A 24,205-nucleotide genomic window follows, 5' to 3' on the forward strand; every position below is an offset into this window, starting at 1 on the left:
AACACAACTGATGTAGTTTGACTCAGTCATGACCTGGATGACAAATAATCCCCGTAGACAAAGGTAATCAGACTTACAGTTTGGTTCTGGCGATGTTTTGCTCCTGGAGCCTTCATCATCTGTTATGTTGTCATGAAATTCAGAGACTTTTTTGATCTTTGTATCTTGTATCATTGTATCTTGGAAGCTAGCTATCACCCTCACCATCACTGTTGTTAACAAACTTGATTATTACACAGGCTAATGCATAATAGAAATTAGAGTTAGAGGGTTATTTTAGATTGATCTCCTCTGGTAATTTTCTTTTACTTGCACAGACTCTGCAGTTGAAATTCTTCACTCCTGTGCTGGTAACTGAGCTGTGTAGCTAGCTTGATACAGAAAGCATAACTGTTGCAATGGTGGACAGTGAGGGTCGATCAAGGCATTGCAATACTACGTCAGAGTCACTACAGTCACGTGATGTATGCTTCCCCCAGAGGGCACATTTCATACAAAACAAAATATTATCAATCAACCTATGTGTTGTAGTGTTTAGAGTCTGTAGTGAAGTAGGCCTATTTCATAACCCAGTGATGATGGCTGACGCCATTTATTCACCATTGTAGGTTTTTACTCACATTTGGTGAGTGGTGGGCGCTAATTTTGGACCCTGCTGGTATTTAAGACATTTTGCTGTCCATCTGTGAGTCTTCTTCAGTTCTAACTGTTATGGGGAGTAGTGACAGTATTATACTTAAAACTGAAAGTTTTATAATATTGGCCTTGGCACCTAATATGGTAATTCCTGAAAACCAAACAAATGTGGACACCTAACATCAGCCAAAGTTTGTTCAAGGTAATTAAACCTGACTTTAATGGATATGGTGTTAACTCATAACACCAACTCTGTATCATACAATGTAAATCTAGTTGTCATAGACGTGGGATTTTTTCGTAGTTCTTTTCTTTGCTCCACCTCTTCTTTCCAGAAAATACTACTACTCATACATACTACTCATACACACACATACACATACATTCTTCAAAGCACCATAGCCAAATATACACACTCAGACACACAGAACAATGAAAAGGTCACGTCACACATACTTCCCATCTAAATTCTTGTATACCCCTCGTCTAACGTGCACACACACTCACACACACTCTAAACTCCACCTCTCCATCTCTGCCAGTCGGGGTGTAGAACACAACGCCCCGTCACACTAACACACATTGACGTGGTTGCGGTGAAAGGAGCCCCTGCAGCTGTGTGTCTGTCTGAGCTGTGCTGAAGAAGTGAAAGTCAACACAGGAATGTTTTCTGAGAGACAGCGACTTCAGTAGGTGGTGGAAATGGTAATAAGGGTCACGACTTGTGTCTGTCAAGCCTGTCAGGACAGTGCACGAGGATGAGGGTGGCCTGCATGTTATGGTGTATATGGTGTGTGATGGTGTGTGTATGTGTGTGTTTTTGTGTGTGTGTGTGTGTGTGTGTGTGTGTGTGTGTGCTAGAAATTAAAGGGAGGTCATCACTCGTAAATGTCAACATTCAGCTCAGCAGATAAACGCTGAATTGTTCATGCGTAATTCCCTGAAGAATAATGCTATCTGAAGAAATCCGTTGTTTTGTATTCAATTTGAAAATGTGGTTTTGAAACGGCCGTCCTTATCAACCCATTTCATCACAGTTTCATCAAGAAACAAACACACCCACACACGCAGACACACTGCACTTGTAAACAGATTAGCCTTTTACGCTGCATATGTGTATATGCAATTTTGTCCCTATTCAAATATTGTGTTTTATTTGTCTGTCTCAAGTGCTTTGTGTGGGGGTGTGTTGATGCCAGTTTTTCATTCTCTGTCATCATTGTAAGATAAACTAAAATAAATCAAGACGACAGAGAGGGAAACAGAAAACTAAAGACTGACAGAGAATGAAAGATAAGAAGAATTTACAAAGATATTGCTGACGGACGAGGCGTGGAAAATTTCAAAAAGAGAGAAAGTTCTTGTCCACCTTCAAAACAAAGAGGGCAAGTCAAATGAAAAAGCATCTTAGAGAGACTCTGAGTGAAACGGTTTGAGAAAGGAGGGGGGAGAGGATGAGGCTGAACTGTGGAGACACAAAGCGCTAGATTACAGCCATACATGGAGTCTTTCTTCATCCCATCCTCAATCACTTTGAAACAGAGAAGCACTCAAAAGAGAAGTGACAGAAACTGTCAGTATTAATAGGCATTGTGGCTGTCTCTCTTTCTTTGTGTCTTTTAATATCCTCTCATCTATCCCATCTGCCTTCATGAAATCCAATTTGCCGTGACATCGTTGGATGAATGGTGAGAAAATGTCAAAACAAGATGAACAATAAATATTTCAAAAGCTGAATCAAGAGGGGGAATTAACATTGAGCAAAGTATTTTTTTCCACCAACGGTAGCTGGTTCTATTTGATTCTATTGTTTACAAAATAAAATTGATTAATCCGTTATATGTGGTCTTACATCCTATTAAAGGACCAGTGTGCAGGATTTTGTGATACCTAGTGGTGAGCTTGCAGATCGCAAACACCTTGCCTCATCCTCCCCTTCTAAGTGTGTAGGAGAAACTACCATTGCTGCATTACTTACACAAAATGAAAAAGGTTGTTTACTATGGCAGAGCTTGGTTTGTTCATTCTAGGTTAGTGTAGCCAAGAGCCCATGAACGAGCCCTGTAAATGTTTCACAGTAAAAGACTTGTTCAGAAATAAAAGGCGTCTGTCCACTAAAATGCCATATATGTCTGTATTCACAGCATAATGCAGTAATGCAAACAGACCAAAACAAAGCTTTGGGCTTATCTGTCCATCTGCTATAATACTGTCAAACTATAGCTGACAAGCTACCTCAGTAACAGAGCAGACAGTCAGGGTCAGGGTTATATCATAGTTTTATTGAAAAAGAAAAACGATGGTTATTAACTTTCCAGCAAAGTATTTCACAAACAAGATGCTCCACTGTCTGCTCAGTTATGATGCGCACTCAAGTGCTGCAGAGACCACCCACATTTCCCATGAGGCCTTCTTGTGCTAGAACACATTAGCAAACTTCACAAAACTGCTCAGTAGGGGTGGGCGATATGGCCATTAATCAATATGATGATATTTCAGGGTATTCTGCAATAGCAATATTCTTGATGATATGGCAGAATACTGATAAATATTTTGGATGTAGAACTAGGTGTTGAACCCTCCTTGCAAAATTTTTGGCCTCCTTGTACTCAGCCAGATGCATCTGCTTGAGATGGTAAAATTAGTTTGATGTATTGCCCCCTTTTGCTGGTAAAGTCTTCTTGTACTTCTACAAATTAACATGTTTTATTGTATTGTGTTTGTAAACCACTTCCACACTTTCAGCCACACTTGTTGTTGCTGTGTGTCTGAAAGATATTTTTCTTTATCATGTAAAAAATTTAAATGATATATCGTGAATTATATGATATATGCACACTTCTACTACTCAGTCGTTTTGTTAAGTTTGCTCTTACGTGCTCCAAAATGCAAATTATATTTTCTTAGAGTTTGTGATGTGTCTGTTCAGATTTATGTTTGTGTAGGATTATAGCGAACCATGAGGGAGGTGGCTGTTAAATTGCTTGAGGTCAGCAATACTTTGCACACATAATGGATCTTACTTTAAACATTGTGTAGGAGCTAGTAATGTAGAAAGTGCCATCTGTAAACCTTGTAATATACTAGAAAATCACTTACAAATAAAGTCCGGTGTAGCCGTTTAGCATGAGATTAGACTGGTTTAGGTTTGTACACTGGATTGGACTGGTAGAACCAGACACCGTCCCCGTCCTACAAAGGGCTCATTCTAACAAACACTCAATAGTTCTCATTATATTTGATTATACACTAATGAAAACATCCGTATGAATATTACATTCCATTTCTGCCATATTCTGACAATAAATTCCCCTAAATCTTACACACTGGTCCTTTAAATTGTCTTTTAGATCATTGCCATTCATTGTGTTTACTTTATTGCCAGTGTGATATTTCACTTCCTTCATGCTTCATTTACCGCATTTTCATTTGCCAAAACCTACTCCCACCATATACTTCCATTCCCATTGGGAAGCTTAAAAAAACCCCATCCCACTCTTTCTGTCTGCACTCAGTCCTGCCGTTCTTTAGCTAATGAACAGTGGAGCTCCTGCGCCATAATAATTAAACTGCATGTAATTTGTAGTAATTGAATGTGGGTGTGGAAATGAGGAGAGGAGATGTACTGGAGATTGGAGTGGTAGCGGGGCATTAAGCACCATTCTGTCTGTCTGCATGTCTGTATGTCTGCCCACTGAGGGATGAGAGGGGAGTATTACTGGTGATTGTGTTGTTTGCTTTCCTGCAGACTAGAGGGAGGGTGAAGTGGATGGGGAAGATGAAGAATTAGGTGAAGGAGTAAGATTAGGGCATGAGGAGGTTGACGAGAGTAAAACACAGAGGAAGAAAGGTTTAGAGACAAGTAAAGATGATGTGGGGAGGAAGTGAGGAAGAAGATGGAGGAGAGGTGGAGGAACAAGTGCAGGTAAACACATGTCATGTTAATTAATATGCATCAGACTAATATGCATACGGCTACTTCACAAAAATGTTGTGGTCGCAGCCCCTTTTGGAGGATAGAAGACTGAAGATCCTATAGATGATAATGCAATTTGTTGTTGTTGTTAATGCAATTTGAACCTAAGTGTCTGCGATACTTTAATGGAGTGAATCTCAAAGTATGGGGCATGATTCAGGTGGGCCTTGAGAGGTCATGAAAAGTAAATAACTAAAATGTTTTTCATTTTCAATTTTATAAGTCTGAAATTACCATAAAATACGTATGATTATGTAACTAAACAAAGTCATGGGATTTAAATTAAGTGTTATTCATCATATATCTGACCTACTTTAACAGTTGTAACGCAGTATTTGGTGACCTGTCAGATTAACACTGGAACATATCTTATATCTTGTCATTGGTCTGATTAGTCTTGTGTGTTGAAGTTTGGTAATGGCTGCTTTAATGAATTCAGGTCTATTCGTCAGCTGTCATGCTTGATCAGTCTTCTCTGTCCAAGGGGATCAATGATCCAGCAGTGGACAGATATTGCTAATAGTAAATTGCTCGGTATCATTTAGATGTGTGTTGTCTGTAAATAACAAAATGAGATTTAGCTCGTACACAACAGCCTGACAGTGCTGTATTGTGATGTCATGACTGAACTCCAGCTGGCGTCCACTCAAAGTATCCATCAGTAGTAACTCTCACTGACATCATTTAGCTGTTTACAGCACTGAGATTGAATCATGCAGGTGCCTCAAAAGTTAGTGTGAGATTAATCAATTAATCAAGTAGTTGTCAACTATGAAATCCATCACTAACTAATTTTATAACTGATTAGTTTGAGTAATTGTTTAAGAAAATTAAAAAATCTTTGATTCCGTCTTCTTAAACATGTATATTTTGTGGTTTATTTACTCCTCTATGACAGTAAACTGAATATTTTTGGGTTGAAGATAAAGCAATGATTGACCGATTAATTGACAATGTAATCCTCAGTTGCAGCCCTAGTTAATAATAAGGTTGTTTCAAGTTTCTTATTCGACATTAAATGACAGAGGCTAATCTGTATCTGTTGTCATCAAAAAGGAATTAACCCTGTTTGCAAAAGTAAAGAATTACTATTCTCTGGAGGCCCATAGATTCTAACTGCTCTCCTTTTGGGATCCCTTTCCTTTCCAAGAAGCATAGGCAAACGGATATCATGATTTTTTTGTGGTATAACTGTGATCTTTCCCTCAAAAGGGGTGTGGCCTTGGCGACTGGCGCTTGATAATGTGATGCAAGTCTGTATGTGTGCATCAGCTGGAGAATATTGTGTGTATTTCATCGGTGTTGTACAGTCTCAGCTTAACATGAGTCGAGACAGACTGGGATGATGATGTCATCTTGAGACAAATTGTGGAGATGACGGTGAATAATGGCAGGCACGACACCATGACAGCACCCATGGTGATTTTACTAAGGTTTGCGGCAGCCTTTTCTGAGTCACAGCTGGAAGTCGTGCATTCAAATTACACTCACTGGAGTGGAATATCTCAAACAAAACAGTTGTGAGCCCACAGAGTTATTAAGCACTGATGAAACATCTCCATAATATATCATGTGACACCATCAATTTGAGTCTTGAATCTCTGATTTCCAGCCAAGAGAGAGTTTTCTGTTTGAGAATATATTACAACTTTAATTTTGGGGTGGATTTTTTCTGTTTAAGCAGCCTTCAGTCCTGCCATTATATGCGTGTATGTGTGCATCTGTGTGTGTGTGCTCCTGTGACAAAATGACATCGGTCTCCAGTTAATTTAGCTGTGTCAACTCCTATCCAGCAGGCCCTTCTGTCAGCATTCATCAAACCACAAATGGTTTTCTTCTCATGAATATGCAAACACCACCCCCCCCCCCAGCCAATCAAAACACTATTCTGTTCTGGCACACACACAATGCCTCTTACACGCAAATGTGTGCATGCGTGATGTTTGTGTGCACTCACATATGTGTAAGTCACTCATTGCGTGTTGTGTGCAGCAACAACCATGCTTAAAGAGACATTGTATAAACACAATTGTGTGGTGTTGGATGTTCACCACACACACACACACACACACACACACACACATACAAAGAAATGATTGGCGGGCTCTCCGTAGGAAGGATTATAGTTCACAGCTGTCTCACAAACCCACCACATATCAAATGATCGAGAGTTGGCTTCAAGACAGTTTCATTTTCAAAGACAGAGCTCGATCGTGCTTGATATGTGGAGACAGGAAAGCGTTTTCAAAGTGCCATAACTCCGCTGCAGGTGAACACTCATTCCTCACCTTTTTCAGCTGAGTTTTTTCCGCACCGGATTCCATCATTTTCAAAATGCTATTTTTATGGGATCGTGACATTTGTGGTTCTAGACTGTCGATATTAATCGTTTGGTGTGCTTGAGCTTCGCTAATCCAAATCTAAACATGTCTGTAATACACTGAATTACAGCACACCCGCCCATTCTGTGAGGTTTGGGTGGATAATTTGCCTTCATAATTTGTGCAGTGTAATTCAGTGTAATTCAATTAGACAAGCACAAAAGCAGAGCAAAAACCTATCTATTCATCCTGCTGTATAGTGTCCCCTGTGTGACCTCTGTCCTTTTTACCAAGATAAACAAACACACACACTCACACACAGGCTGCCAGAACACCTCAGGGCACAATCACAGTCTTTTAATGGAAGGAACCCCGCTGCTTTCAACCCTTCTTTTTACTCAGCATTCAACCGTAATGGAGGAATGCATTATGTACTCAACCCTGCACACACTAGATGCTTTAGTCATAGAAATACTTCCTGTCTGTGCTATACAAACACACCCCTGCCAGTCCTGTCGCCACTTGTATATGAAAAGTCATTTTTTGATGAGGCAGTTGACACAGGCATATACTTCTCAGCCTGGATGAAATATGATTTTTTAGAGTAAGTGACATGAAAAGGATTTGATGGAAGGAAGTCATAGCTACTTTGTATTGTGTGACCCTTTCTGTCATTTCCATTACCATAAAGTCGACCAGACGGACACGCTGTAGCTATTTCATAGACTCTAACACAGACACATACGGTGATTACATTTAGTATTCTGTATGGATCTGTAGAGAAGCTGCATCTGGCTCACGATTTAATTTCCACTTGCTAATGTTAATTGTTCCCACTGTCAAATTGTGCTGCTCAGATGCTGAAATTGGATGAGGGAAAAGTGCCAACTTTCCTGTCAATGCTACAGTATTGAACACCCATATACACACACACATACGGTGCATATACACAAAAAGTCTCCCTCTCACTTTTCAGTAGTCCGTTTAGAGACACTAACAAGGATTCTGTTCACGCTTCACGCATTTCAGTCCTCAGGAGAAATATGATGTGCCGTGACACTAAATATTCAGTCCAATATGGTGGCTAAAGCAGGGCACTGTGTATGTGTGTATGTGCTGATTTATTCCACCCTGTGCCGGTGGGGGAAGCCAAACATGGCATGAAATAGTATGCCAGTGGCTTGGCCCTGTTAGCTCACCGCTTTTACTCCCGTTGAATCTTAAGTCTGCATTTATCTTACACAAACACAAACAGGTAGTCACTCAGATGGTACAGCAACGCTGTGCTAGATTCATGACTAAAGGCCCAAAAACAACTTTTGTTTGATCTCTTGAGACAAGTTGCTCCTTCATGCATAGTAAATAACTTGCAGCACAAGTCTAATTAAAGTACATATTTTGCTTTTTGGTGCCAGTTTAGAAGGCTTCGCTTTTTTTAAAAAAAACTTCTCAATCTTCCCTTTTATATTTTTCTTGGGATTTAAGGTGCCTTCACAGCATGATTGGAACTACAAGGCAATAACACATCAGTCAAATACTAAATAAACATACGCATTAATCAAGATGAGCAATTTCGATATGAAGTTTGCCACTAACAAATAACTGGGCCACACTGCATTATAACTGTCCCAACTCACAAATATGATTTGCTGACTGCATTTCCATTAGTCTATTTCATGATGCCTTTTGCTAAATCTTTTGCTCAAACATGCTAAATTTGCCATATTAGTCCTTGAGACAACCATCATTATTTTAAGCTCCAACTACAAGATCCAACTCAGACATTAATATAACTTAAGCCTCAGTGTGTCATAGTGCAAGGGACACAACCACCTCGCTCACAAGTAATGGAATATTTATCATGCATGTTTATGATGGCATTTGCAATGGTAATTTTCAAATGTATTTTAAAATGTATATTCATGGAGGCTGGGATTGGATTTTGCTGGGTTGTACAGAGGTGAACGTGGGAATAACACTATCAGCACATAATCAGGAAGGTTTCTTTAACATAGTGCCATGGACATTAACAGTGATGGAAGTAGGGACCACATGCAATTTCTGGGGCTTTGAAGCTTCAGTGAAAATCACCTGCATGTTTGAACCTTTGACGACCTGAAACTTGCAGTCATTATTTACTTGCATACATTATTGTAATTATAAATCTAACAAAAGTCAAGGACGGGAAGGGAGACATCAGCCACTGTCCCCTGCTTCCAAAGTCAGCTGGATGAGTGAGCGAGTGTTGAACAGTTGTGAGACAAACTATAGAAATAGAGAGGATCTAGTTTTAACTCTTCATCAGTCTTTTGCAGTTTTTTTGGTGTAGCTGCCACAACATTTCTCTTCAAAAAGCAAAAAACAAAAAGCAAAAATACTGTTCGAATACTGCTTTGGAAGTCAGCAACCATGGTGGAAGTTTTGAAGCTTTGAAGTAGGGCTGGGCTATATGGACAAAATCAACATCCCAGTATTTTTGACCAAATATCTTAATATTGATTTATTAATATTGCAACCATATTGTAGGGATGACTATTGATGCTTTTACAAAATTATTAACATAATGATATTTTCGATAAATGACCCTCAGCAATGTTGATGTAATGGGGGTGTCCCAAATGTCATATTTTGTGAAGCTTGGTAATAATCAACAGCAAATATTCAAAGTTTTAGATGCAACAGTTTTAGAAACAGGCAGGCTAGTGGGACGAATGTTTATATAAATAGTCAAATACTAATTTTGTCATTTGAATACAACAGCTCCCAAGCATTTGGTGCAGCCCCACATAAATGGGCAAAGACAAATAACAGAATGTCTGGTAGGTTCAGAAAATTACATAATTTCACTGTAATGCAGATTTTAGACCAGGAAAAGACAACACTTGTGCCATATCACAATGTAAAGATATCCAAAATCTAAGACAATATCTACTTTCACATTTCATCATCAATATAATATTGATAGATCGACCAGCCCTACTTCAAAGCATCTCTGACATCTGGCCTTTTCTCCTTCATATTGTAGACTTTGGTGAGGTGTCGGTTGCGGTCTCTTCTTTGAGTGGAGCTATGCATACAAGATCCAAATTCTTGGTTCATAGCATTTTAAGTATCAGTTACTGCTGCAGGTCAGAGACATTCTAATTCCACTTTGGCCCTTTTTATTTTAATCCTTTCTCATTTGTCTCTTTTGTGTTTAGCAAAGTCTTCGTGATTAGCAGTGAAATGACTTTTCCACCCCCTTAAAACTGAGTCTAAGGTTTTTCTGACATCAGAACAATTATTGTACTGAACAGTCAGAACATGTCAGTGCATCGTTTAAACAATGGGCTAACTCTGAGAGACCTCAGGTGTTGATTTCCGTAAAATCAAGTCACAAGATTTGCGTATTCCTGTTATCAGTTTTTTCCAGGTGCCACTAATGCTAATGACACTCCATGGCCCTTGGAGCTTGAGGAAGTCAAACCATTTCTGTCTCTGCAATAATGTTGCAGCTATGTATCTTCTTTCCTCTTCTGTCCATTACATACAGTATGCGTGGTCACAGTGTCCTTCACTCGCAACCATATTACATGACTGAAGTCTGAATGAGGTTTCATATGATGAGGAAAGATAAGGGGCAGTCATTTTCCATCTAATGGTATCATTTAGGCAAGCTACTGGAATATTGCCACTTGTCCTTTAAATTGGTATTTGGTCACCTCAGTCAAACACATTATAAAAAGATTTCCGGTGTGTCTTTCAGCAACGTACGCAATGAAATCACAACGAGGATCAGCTTTGAAAGGCAGAGCTCGTTTATAACAGCTGGTCATTTGCCATCCATGGGAGTGCAGCTTCTCTGACTAAATTTTGACACGCAGATTCGTCAAGAAAAAGGCTTGCAGAGAGCAATTAACCCCCTGACTTGAAATAACATTTGATGCATTAGACCATGGGATCATATGAAAGATCAATTCATTAACGCTTTTCATTTCATACCTTTTTAGTAATTTTCAGTGGTGGCAAAAGTGCACATGTTCTGTACTTGGATAGAAGTCTTGCTACATATTTTACGTCATTTTTGACTTGTTACGTCTTGTTTGTCATCTTACATAATTTTTGTCATGTTACATAATTTTTATCTTGTTTGTTCTTTTACGTTGTTTTCATCTTATGTTTTTTTTTCATGTTTTATCATTTATGTCTTGTTACGTCTACATCTTTACATCATTTTCATCTTGTACATCTTTTTTGTAATGTTTTGTTATTTTTGTTTTGGTACATCTGTCAAGAGTGATATGTACTGAGGGATTCACCAAGGAATCATCTTTTGTGTGTTATTGTCCCATCCATTTAGGTTTAAATCAGTCTTGTTGTTGGAAAGAAGGCGTCCAGTGATGCAAAATGAAAATAATCAATAATTTGCTTCAAATGTATTTAAGTAATGAGTAGGTAAGTGTTTTGAAAATGTAAGGAGTAGAAAGTGCAGATATTTGTGTTCAAATTTAGGGAGTAAAAGTAAAAGTGTTCCAGAAAAATAAATACTTAAATACATATAGATGAATCCAGTGACCGCTTTGTGTGCCATTACTGCGTGGCATGTAGTGTCTGTCATTTTGGCGTCTGCTGGTTGATTCTAGAAGGGAACCCCAAATTTGCATATAGTAGTTACATGTTGGTTGTGACAATAGTCAGAAATGGATGATGGAGAAGAGAAAAAATGGACCACCTCCACCATGTTAAAGTGATGAAGAACTGTGTAATAGATATTAAAAATATATATGTGAATTCACATTTTTCATCAGGCATTCAAGATTTTCAGGAAAAAGTTTCTTTCTGTTACAACAATTTGATCCACTATGACACATCGTGGTCGTCTGTAAACTCAGATTCTTCCCAACTTCTTATATATTGTCGTCAAAAGTAATGTTACATAAAAAGTAGGTGTAAAAGTAGAAAATTGCTCGCTTTTATTCATGCTCATACTGTAGGGACACGCCATAATTTTTTCAGAATGGTCATTCTTTCAGTTTGCTTGATCCTTAACATGGAGGTTATCCATTATCAGCCAATCACAGAGATGTCACCAGAGCGACCCACTGGCCCACTCTGACACAGCAATCCATCACAGGCAAAGGACGCGACACTGTCAGTCTGAGACGAATACATCTGTCGCGGAGGAGATAACTCACTGAACTTAGGATTCCTTCAGCTGTTGGTAGAGATCGAGGCAGACAACGACCTTGCACCGGAGCTGTTAGGCACTGGAGCCCATTGGCTGTAATTGCCTGTCAAGCAGCAGACATGGGGTTTGACAGAGTGGTCGGATGGCGTAATCCAGGTGTTTGCCATGTCAATATGGGCCCTGCCAAGTCCTCTGATAGGAAGCTAGAGGAATACACTCTGACCTTTTTGTCCCTTATCTCCCAAGGTGTATCTTAGGGGGGCTGTTTATGGCATCATATGTAGTTACTGAGGATTTCATCCCTCAGGCCTGCTTTACTCTGCATATAATGTGTGACAGCATTTGGATTTTGCTGATGTATTATATACCTGAGTTATACTTGTACCTGACATTAAAATGCATCTTTCATTATTAAGACATAAGTTACAGAGCTTTCCCTTCCTTCTTTGAAACTGTCAGTTTCAGTATGAACACCTCATTTGGCTTGTTTACCATCTGCCTACATCTGGCAGTACATTTTTTGACAGGTACTGCATTTTACTATTTATCTCTTTAATTGGATTTGCACACAATAGTTTTGCAGATTACAGAGGCCTGCTCATGTTAGTAAATGTCTCTCTGACTGTTGGTTTTAATTTTCTCATCTGATCATCCAGGACATGTACTGTTTCCAGGAATTGAAGCCACTGAAAAGCTTTCCTCAGTCACATCAAATTTCTGCAAATTCTCATCTCAACTTGTCACAAACCAAACTTTTGTCACCAACCCTCGGCTGTATCACATGTTGCCACAAAGCCATTTTTAACACATGGTTGACATTATGAAACTATTGCAGATTTACTAGATTTAGGAAGTAAAAACTTGGGTTGATTCAGGATAAGTTGCTTCCATGTTAGTTAACCAAGTTGTGAACCATGTTTTGGACTACAATAAGTGAGTTACGGAAGTCACATGACATGACTGAAGCGACTTGCTAGATGAAAGTCACATGATGATGCATGTAATGTTATGTACCTTAAAACTTTTAATAATGTTCTGGTTTCTCATGGGACAAAAAACCTGGTCTATGATAGTTCACCCAATAATGACATTTCACTCAATATCTACTCAACCCTGTGCTGATGTGAGGATGGGTGAAGATCTCCAGTTCACAAAACACTCCCAGAGCTTCAGTGGAAAACAGTGTTGCAGCCAAATCCAGTACAATTGAAGTGAACGGTGACCAGTTTTAAAATGTAAAAAAAGAACAAAAAAACACAATGTCTCCGTACTGCTCGCGTGGTGTGATCCAAGTGTCCATAAGCCGCGAGATTAAAATTTGACCCAAAAAGACACCATTTACACCATATTTTTAGCCTAAATGTCAACTGTAGCCTCTCAGACCGGAAGCAGGTACACAATTTCTCGACGAAGCGAGAACTGTACGCGTAACAAGTCACTCTTTCTGAGCAGATCTCTCTGTTGTCTGAATCACTCATATATCTTGCGTTGCGCTGCTTGGTTGTGTACCCGCTTCAGGCGTGCGCACGCAGATCCGGTCTGAGAGGCTACAGTTGATATTTAGGTTAAAAACATGGTGTAAATGGCGTCTTTTTGGGTCACGAGGGAAATCAGGTACGGACACTTGGATTACACCACATGAGCAGTATGGAGACATTTTGTGGGGTTTTTTGTGTTAGTTTTTTTATTTTTATTATTTTAAAACTGGTCACCATTCACTTCAGTTGTACTGGATTTGGCTGCAATGCTGTTTTCTGCTGAAGCTGTTTCAGTGTTTTGTGAACTGGAGATCTTCACCCATCCTCACACCAGCAGAGAGGTGAGTAGATATTGAGTGAATTTTCATTTTTGGGTGAACTATCACTTTAAGTCCTGTGTTTGTTTGAGCCATCCCTCCACCCCACCTCTTTCAGAGGGGGACCTGCCCTGCTCTTTATAGCACGTCGAAAGCCTGGTGTGTTTCATACAGCTGCAGATGCGTTAACATTGAAGTCATAGTAAGCAGTCATTCATAGTAAGCAGGTACTGTGCACCTCTGTGTGAGTCGCACAAAATGTTGATACCTGATGAGCTGGAAACGTGTACAGGCTGTAAATATTCATGACCATGGTCCCAAATTAACACTCACCAAGTGCCAAATGTGGGTAGACTTTCAATTTGTCAGATAAATCTTGCAAGGCTATCCACCACAAAGTGTTTGTACCAAATTAGTCATGTAATGATAAACTGTACTTCACATCTCTACTACGTTGTGGTATCATTTACAGGAATGCTGCTTCTGGCCTCAGCTGTCTGTGTCAGAACAAACATCATAGGCTTCTAGCTAACATAACTTTTCTCTCCCTCTGTGTGTGTGTGCTTCAATTCACCAACTTTACTTGACACAGTGTTTAATGATAGTAATGGATTTGCAGGACAGAATCTCCACTCTATCACCTCTTAATCTTCATTGATGTCTTCTTTTTCTTCCAATTCTTCCTCCTCTTCTAGGCAAAACATGTCCAATACGAACTGTATTGGAGTGTAAGCATTAATGGCAATCTTGTTGTCACCCCTAGTATACACATATATATGTGTGTGTGTGTGTGTGTGTGTGTGTGTGTGTGGGAAAGTTTTCTCTCACACTCAAAGATATTGTTAATTGCACCTTATCTTAATAGTTTTTCATTCCAAAAGTTTAGTTTTTTTGATAACCTGTGTATATTTATTTAGTTGATACCTTTTTTAATTTAAGATAAATGCACTGCAGACAGATTACAGATCTTCTTAAGCAAACAGAGATACTGCAATTTAGGTGTTTGTGTTGCAGAGACAAAAGATCTCAGAGAGAAACCTTACATGAGAAACCTTACATTTGAAATAACCAAAACTCATCGGATTTTGGCTGAAGATAGTGCGTTCATATAGCACCCCATCGGTCAGAGTAAATATAATTTTAGGGTCTTAGATTTTCATTGACGCAGCTATATCCTTGTACAAAACAAAGTGAATTGTAGCAATATGAAAGATGATACTGTAGAAGAAAAAAAATGGCTTTATACTATTATTATATATATTATAGAGCAAGCACTTCCCACTACATCTAGTTGGTATGCTAAAAGTGGAAAAAAGTGCAAAAACTGCACACTCCTCTTCTTAAAGTAGAGGCCTATATCATATAGAACAGCTCTGCAAAGACACTAAATGAGAAAGCTTTCCATCTGTTTCTCTGCCTTTTACTCAGCTTCCTTGTTCTGGGCCATTAGGAGTTGGATTCACAGACACTCTGACCCTTGCAATGTGGGTGTAATTATCCTAATAAGGTCTTATACACCTTTTATGCACTCAGAGTATATTCTACCTCTCTCACTCATTGTCTCTGGAGCTACCATCTATGTGTGCCTGCTTATATGTTAAGACTCACTTTCAACTCTGATGGCCAATGATGTATTCATCTCTCCACACACACAACTACAGCTCCTCCTGTCTGTCCACAGAGAGCCCTCTCTACTACGCTAGGTGAAAGAAATAAATTGGCCATCACACTGACACAGACTGAGAAAGAGGCAAGAAAAAGAGAGCCCCGGCGTAATTAGTTCCTGGCTTTTCATAACTCATAGTCTTGGTGGAAGTCTCATTCTCATATCAAAGGGTATCAAAGGATATAAAAGTAAGCCCATATTCAGACATCAGTCTCCAGAGTGTCTGGGTGTCTGGCCCCAACAAAAGCCAGTTTATGACAAGAGATCAGAATACAGCACTGGGTGCAATGTGCTCTGCTGTTGGCGGAGGAAATGAGAGATCAAGCTGAAGATATACAGGTTAAAGACTGAGATAATCAAACTGTTGGCTTTTAGACCGAAAGATGAGAAGAAAACACACAGGATCAAGTGAAGCGAAGCTGCTCTAATGAGGTTAAAGTGGTATTATGGTAGGGGTGGTCTTTCTCCTACAGAAAATGTTCTGTTTTTAGAAATCAGGGACTGTCTGCGTGTGTCAGCATACTGGATGTTGAATTCAGCTGCAGAAAATGACAGCATGACGTCAACTCAGAGCATACACGAAGAGAAAACAAAGTAAATAAATTAAATTGAATGAAAAAAGTGACTAATGGAGACAACAGTTTTTTTTTTTGAAAATTTGTGTTTTTTGGCAGAAATTGGCTTTTGTTTATAAGCTAATACATCACTTTGTTCAAAGCAACAAGACTCGATTCATAGAAACAATAATTTTACGTCTTTGGCCTACCACTGCCTGGATTGCTTTTCAACCCTTTAACACATCAAAAGTCACACAGTAACACATACAAACGAAAACAACAGTGTAACAAAATAACACTAATAAACCAACCAATCAGGGCAGTGGTTAATAAGAGGTAACATTAACCACTCCCTTCGAACCCCACTTTGAACAGAGCGATATAATGGCTGTTTCTTGTTAAACAAAAAGGATCTTACTCTAGGTCTATCTCTTTAGCGATCCTTTCCATAATGTTGTCGGACATGTAAAAATCTTGCTCTGTCAGTAGCATAATCAGGCACTTTTAGGGGACTTTGTTTGTCTGTGCGCAGTGTCCTGGAGGAATTATACTGCAGCTTCATTTTGCTTCTGCCGGCTGTTGTGTTCTCATGCTGGACCAATTTAAAAACTTGGTCAAAATAGGGTCAAGGTTGAAAAATACTGTCACCTTTTAAAAAGAACTGATCACTCTCGAAAGTCCAACTGAAATGAGTGTTTTTTGTCTGCCACAGTACGTATCCATGTAAATACCTTGACCTGTGTTTGAATATGGTTCCACTGTCTGTCTGCATAAACGGAGACCTTATTTTGATACAGCCTTGCGTAAAGCTGCAATGTCAGCATCAGAGCAGATCACTCAGTCACCCTGAGCCAGACAGCAGCTACACAACATAAGACCCACCTGCTCGAAAAAACAACACACATTAGCTTTCCCTCTTCAGTCTCCTTCTTAGCTAACCTACAAACATGAACACACATCTCGTTCTGAACTTTAATGTTGCTTGTTGATCGAGTGACCGTTCACTGTGGAAAAGTGCACTGCTAGTGTCAGTCTGCAGGCTAGATAGTTAATAAGCTGTTCAGCTACAGCACATTAAACCGCAGGTAAATGTATCTCTAAATGTCACTTTGGTCCAGTCAGATGCTGGTGTGGTCAAACATTTGTGACTCCACTTTTCTTTGGATACTTGTGGCTTTTAAATCCTGCATTTGAAAAATTCATGTCATGCCCCCTCAAATCAGAACAACAACTCAGAGTCAGAAAAAAATCAGAGAAAATTTTGTTAAATGAGTTGATGAAATTCACACAGAATTTTGGTGGACAATTGGAAATGTTTGGCTGATAACCTTTTATTAACTCACATTTATCACCCCTGATAACAAGTCAGGAAGCCCATGAAAGGATTCAGCATATAACATTCCCTGAATTCAGAATAGCTGAGATCATCCAAGGAGCATTTGACTGCACTAAACGATAACGTTTGGATTTCCCTCTTAAATTTTCATTAACCTCTTCCTTTTCTTCCCTTTTTCATTTATAGTTATCAGCTAAAAGTATTATTACATTTAAAAAGCCATTATAATCTCAGTTGAAAGAAGTTGTTGATTTTTTTTTTTTTTTTTTCGTTCTAAAGTAAGGAAGGTAGATTGTGAATGTTTTCCCATAAATCTCACTGTGGATGTTTGGCAGACAGCAGACAGAAATTTCCTTTTGATCAGCATTGCAGTGGAGTGGAAAGAGACAGTTGTCCAAAACAAGAACAAAGCTAAAGTCAACTACAGTATGTTTAGCCAGAAGAGCTGCAGGCTTTGTGATTAATGTGCATGCTGTTCTATAAGTGTGTTATGTGCTCCACCGTCCAGCTTTTCATTCATCTCCTGTCTCTCTTTCCATGTCTCCCTCCATTCAGTGCTGGGGGGCGTCGAGTCTCGTGGTGTGCTGAGGAAGATCAGTGACATGCTGGAGGTGATTCTGAAGAGGATGGACAGCCTGTCCAAACTGGACAACACCTCCACCACCGAAGCACGGCGCCTGGATGAGCTCAGCTCTGCTATCAACAGGTGAGGTTGAGGTTTGATTCTGTCAGTTCTTAATGTATTTGGTAATCATTAAAAATATAGATGTTTAAATACATATTGATTCTGAATATTTGAAACAGTTTCAATACTCATTGTCTGCAGTGTCAATATACAAGTACTAGACGTGCTCTTTCACTCCCTCCTCTTTCTGATGGTGACAGAGGAGATGTTGCAAGGGTGAGTGTTGGAAAGCCAGCTTCTAACCAGTTATATCAAAGCATTTAAAGACTGTAAAATGAGAATGACATACTCATTGTGTGACTGTATGAATACTAAACATCAATTGTTGCAGTAACTACTATTGCTATGATATCACACTGAAAACAATGCTAACTTTGTGTTCACTGTAATCCAGGGAAAGCAAGCTAGGCTAGCCAGTCAGCACCTAGTGAGGCTAATTACCGAAACAAGTCCTTACTAACATACAATGAACGTACTGAACATGGATGAGACAATGCCACATCATGAACAACCGACAAAGAGTGCTACATGAACCTAATGGCTGTAATACAATTTAAATCATCAATGACTTCTACACCAACTAACTTAAACAACTGATCATAACTCACGAGCAGAAAACAAACCCATAATTTCAAAATACAGTTTCAAAGCAAAGGTCTCTGAACATAAATGTCTGAACATGAAGAATTTACAACATAACATAAATTAGGTATTTTGTTTCTAATGATTAGTGAAACACTGAACTTTTGTTTGTATTTTATATTTGTTACATTTACACATGTTGTTGAAAATGGTATTGAATATCAGCATTTTTCAAAGTAAAGAAGTTAGAAAGTCCAGTATTGGGACAACAATAGTTTATAGCAAAAAAAATTGGATGTTGAAGTATTTTTATAGTTTATATATAGTTTGATACTTCTATTTTTTCTACTAAATAGTTCAGAAATGTTTAATCACATTACAATCTTTTTTGTTTTTTGTTTTTTCATTTTTCATTGTTTTTATTTATTTATTTATTTATTGTCAAATTGTAAATATCTAAAATGATAGTTAAGTAATTTTCACGATACTCTATGTTACTGATAAGACTTCATTTTGTCATAGTGTCTGCATGTGCGCAACTCAGCAGAGTTACAGTAATTCAAGATCAATCTTTTTTCACCTTGCAATGAGAAAATGTGTAAAAAGAAACACTTAATCAGCTTCCCTATTGCATCTTGTTAGCTGAAAATAAAGCAACCGTATGTAACATTCTTTTTCAATCCTCCTGTGAAAACACCTAATTAGATTTAATCTCATTTTAAAAATTCACTTAAAATGAAATTGAATTACTTTTTCTGAAGCAAAGCTGTAGTATTTAGTATTACATTAAAAAATCCAATGATTTAATAAATATGGATAAGATTCCTGTCCCCCCATAGATGAAAAAATATATGCAAATTGTGCATTGCTAATATAGAGATAACACATGCTAATCAGCTCTTTTATTATACAGTATATCAAGAGTGATTTGGTTGCTCAGGTGTGTATAAGCATGCAGCTGGTTGAGCTTTGTAAGATTGCTCATCCTTTGTAGCTGACACACATAAAATACTGTAATTACACCATCACATTTAAGATGTATTCCTCATTGTCATTCATACCGTACAGCACCTCTCTATCTTCACTGCAGTCAGGACTTCTATCGTCTCTCCTCTCCACTCCTCGCCTTATTGTATTTGGCTCTCATCTTCACTCTCATTTTTTTTCCCCTCTTACAATCGCTTGTGGAAATTGCCGCCTATTACCTCAAAATCGCTGCTGCAACAGACAAGACTTGTATGACCTTGCTTGCTACTGCTTTTATCAAGCTGCTCCCCTCTTTGCCCCGTTAGTACCAAAACATCCAATTTGTCTTTTCTATCCAACGTCCTCTTCATTCAGACTCCTTTCATTTTCAAACAGCCTGACTAAACTCAGTGCAGGAGGAGTGATGTGATACACACTGACAGAAATCCCCTCACTACCACGAACCTTGTTAAATGATCCCGGATAAGCGCTCAGGTTCAGATCTGCACGGAGGCACTAGAGCGGAAGGATGGAGCGATTAATACGGTCTGGCGTTGGTGTTAACTGCAATCAATGTCTAGTAATGGGCTCTTTAATGTGGGGGAAGTCATTCTACTCTTAGGCCTCGACTGGGGAGAAGTGCCCTGCTAAGGGTGTAACTCTGTCTGTTGTCAGTGGGACGGCACATGCATGTGTTACTGTAGTAGAAATCAATTTCTAGTTATTGCCATGAATTCGAGGGTAGTTTGAGTGGACACAGGGTTATGGTCAGGATGTAATTAGGGTCAAACACAAGAGCTGAAATCAATGTTGTGTGACCATCCTGTTTTGAGTATGCTTAATGAACAGTTTGCCCTCAGCCAACAGACTTGCTGTCAACTTACGACTTGGTTAAATAACAAATAGCAGGGTTTCCCCAGCAGAGTTGTTAGGCCCAGTGGCAAGTATCTTTTGACAGGAATCGGCAACCAAGTGTTGGCATGGGCCAGTGACAGACTGATGGCAGCGTTAACGTAGGCCCGTGTAGTTTCTGTGATGACATAATCACATCTGTAATCGAGGAATTGAAAATACAGATTTTAAGTTTGCTAAAAGCTGACTCAAGATTTGGAAATATTATTGTTTTTATATATGTCATTAATTTAATACACATTTTAAAAACTATAGTAGAGTTTTACAAAGAATCTGACAATCTTGGAATGCTATGTTTTGAACAACAAAAGACCTTTAAGTGCGACTTTCTTGACTTATAAAATTATCTTTTAAATTGACAAACATCACATGTGTATTTCATGGCACAGTTCAAACGGGATAAAAAATTATTTGTCTCTCACCACTGACTACCAAATATACGCTTTCAAAAGTGAGGTCCCATGGGGGACATCGAAAGGGGAAAGGGAGGGACAGTCCCTGAAGCCTGAAACCGTTCTTGCACAATAAACATCACCAACACCAGCATGCCCATCCCTTGTAACATTATCTTACCTGATGTGTTATGTCCAGCAACGCCTGGTCCTTTTATCAGCTGAGAAGAGAAAGAACAAGCAAGACCCATAACTTGTGTGACTACATATCCGGTACAAGAACTCACAGCATTGTAGCTTCAGCAGCTAACGTTAGCTTTGGGAGGGAGAAAGGCATGGGGTGTGTAGTCTTTCTAATTATGTATTTTCACCAGTTTTATACTTAAACAGTTTTACAACAAACAGTGACTTTCTTGACTTGCAATTTTTTTTAAAATGACAAACATCATATGTGTAATTCATGGCACAATTCAAGCCTCTCTCACTGTTAACTGCCAATCATATTTTTTCTTATATGAGGTCCCATGGTCGTCCACTGGAAGGTGCATGACTTTGCCTCTCTATAGTGCATTCACGTTTTAACAATCAGCTGTCATTGGTGAGTTCGCAACTATTATGTCTTTGTTTCCAAAGAAGCCACCCCACTGTAATTGTTGTTAAAATACATCCCTTGAAAATAAATTTCCCAGATTCTGAGGCCTGATGAGGCCACTGTAGTGCAGCATCTCCTTAAATTAGTTGAAAATATATTAACAAATTGCTGTAGTATACCATAAAATCATTATAATGACAGCATAAGAAAGAAACATAATATATGTTATTTTAATTATAGCATAATGAAGGAACATAAGATAAGTTAGTCTTTAACAAACCATAATTGGTGTAATTGATGATTATCATGTTTAAATTATCATCTATGAATACCAGTAGAGCTTGCTGATGCTGGGTTCACTTTGTGTGGGATGGATGATAAAGATGGAAAATGTTCCTGCATTTGGATTATTCAATTGACAGTGTTTGAATTAGCCTATCTAGTTTAATTTTCACCTTTAATGAATTGCTCTGCATGTTTGTTTGTTTTTTTGAGCACAGTTGGTCTTGGGGGTGTCAACTATAGTATGGCTCATCAAAATAGCATAATGTTAAGGTTTAGTTGTGGTGCCTGAGTGGCACAAGGAAAAAAAAAGTCAGCCACTGCTGCAGACACCCAGACTTAATCCCCTGCAGCACTGCCTTCAGCCTGACCAGGAGCCCCATTACAATTACATTCAACCTATTACCCACATTCATGGCAGAGATTGCAATGCTGATTTAGTTTCTTAGAAGTTGAGGTCCATTTGCACAAAATGTTTGTTTATTTGTTTACCCTCTGTATACATTACTAATAATGAAAATAACAGCATCTAGTTAATAATATATGATTTTTATTCATTTACATTACATTTATCTAGAAAATATTTCTGGAAAATATTACATTTACATTTACATCACCCCACCACTGATTTACTTTGTTTACATTTTTATTCACTGGAAGTATTGCTACTTTAAAGCTATTACAAGGAAATTTATGTTATGTTGACTTTGGAGGCCTCTGTGGACAAATTGCTAGTATTTCCACTGCCATAACCACAAAATATGACGTCAAAAATAAAAATATCTCAAAAATCCTCCTGCTTCTTTTTAACTGGATAACATATTACTCATTGTAACTGTGTCTGAGAAAATGTCGACACAGGCTCAGCATGATGTAAGTAACTATAGAAATAACTAATCCTGCTGTTGTCATAGACATCAGCATTAAATTGAGACTGTTTCTTAATCAGTTAAGAAAAACTCCTCTGAATAGCTTTAAAAATCTAAGCTTCAAAAATATGAATTTAAAATGTGCAACTTGTAAACATGACTTGCATCTGAAGACTTGTTTTTAAAAAATTATGTTTATACAAATTGATGCAAAGCATGAAACATTTTGAGTCAACATCAAACTCCCCCACAGAGACCAAAACATCCTTTGGCGAGCCAAAGAAAACTTTCTCCAAGCTCAGAGATTGGGCACATAAACTTCTCCTACAAGATGTTCACCTTTCTTTGTTTGATTCTTAAATGAGTTCTCCTTGAAAGTTGTTCTCTTCGACAGCAGCAGTGCTTTGTGAACAATATGAAATCAAACTTAGAACATAGTGCAAGAAAAAAAAATCCATTTTATTTTCTGAATACAGTGTTGTTTGGTTTGGACTGAATGGATCCTTGAAGCGAAGCCGCTATAAATGGAGTGAAAGTTTTGATTCAGGGAACAGAATGAAAAGGATGTTGACTAAAGAAACTGTGGTGGGCACATACAAACACACATACCGTATACACGCATTCCTTGTCTTGATGAGGTTCCTTGATGGCTCCCTGCTGAGGGAGAATAAAATGTGTTTAATGAGTGTGAGTCTGCGTGTGTGTGTGTGAGTGTATATACACGTCATGCATGTGTGTCTACGTATTAGTTCATTTGAGGTTACACTTGTAAAAACCAGTCTGGGCGTGAGACCAGGGCACAGACCCCTGGCCGTGGACGTAGCCCGCAGGATTAATGGCCACACACACACAGACGGGGACAGGGATGACCTAAGTCACTCTATAGTCCAATGATTTTCATTCCATCACTCGTTTCCGCTCTCTTCCTGCCTCCATCTCTCTATCTCTTACTAATAATTGCTCTCTCTGCCTTTCCCTTCTTGCCCCCTGCCCCTTTTTACTATATTTTACGACTCTGTCTCTTCCACTTGCACTCACATATACACACGGTTTGAGTGAGTGTGTGTTAGAAAGGTAGTCAGTTATGAGTGACGTGGTAAAGTGTGATTTTTGCCAGCGGGGAGAGGAGCAAATGGGAAGAGAGAGCTTTATAAAAACATATCCCAAATCCAGGCCAGTCAGGCAGGCATTCACAGAAAGACACACACACACACACACACACACACACACACACACACACACACACACACACACACACACACACACACACACAGACTGGGCGGGAGTCTCATCTCCGTGTGAGCTTCATTGGTGCTGACACACTCTCGTGTAGCGGCGAATGGGACTTGATGTCTGAGGCCCCAGCCTGCGATTCGCCCACGGGGCAGCCACTCGTTAGAGCAGAAAACGGAGGGAAAATAACAAGGGAGGAAGGGAGCGAGGGAAGGAGAGGCGACAGCAAAGCGCCCGA

The 24,205-nt window shown here is 38.9% G+C and overlaps 1 protein-coding gene across 1 annotated transcript in view; it reads left to right on the forward strand.

Moving 5' to 3' along the window:
- The window catches only part of LOC146330148 (alpha-1,6-mannosylglycoprotein 6-beta-N-acetylglucosaminyltransferase B-like), a 159,364-nt gene that overhangs the window by 35,033 nt on the left and 100,126 nt on the right, over nucleotides 1–24,205 (forward strand). Inside the window, exon 3 of the mRNA XM_084715636.1 lies at nucleotides 18,010–18,160. Within this exon, the coding sequence (XP_084571762.1) occupies nucleotides 18,010–18,160 (151 nt within the window). The remainder of the gene's footprint in view (nucleotides 1–18,009; nucleotides 18,161–24,205) is intronic.

The sequence above is a fragment of the Lutjanus erythropterus genome, chromosome 3, assembly GCF_056507025.1.
Source record: "Lutjanus erythropterus isolate fLutEry1 chromosome 3, fLutEry1.hap2, whole genome shotgun sequence".
Lineage (NCBI taxonomy): Eukaryota > Metazoa > Chordata > Actinopteri > Lutjaniformes > Lutjanidae > Lutjanus > Lutjanus erythropterus.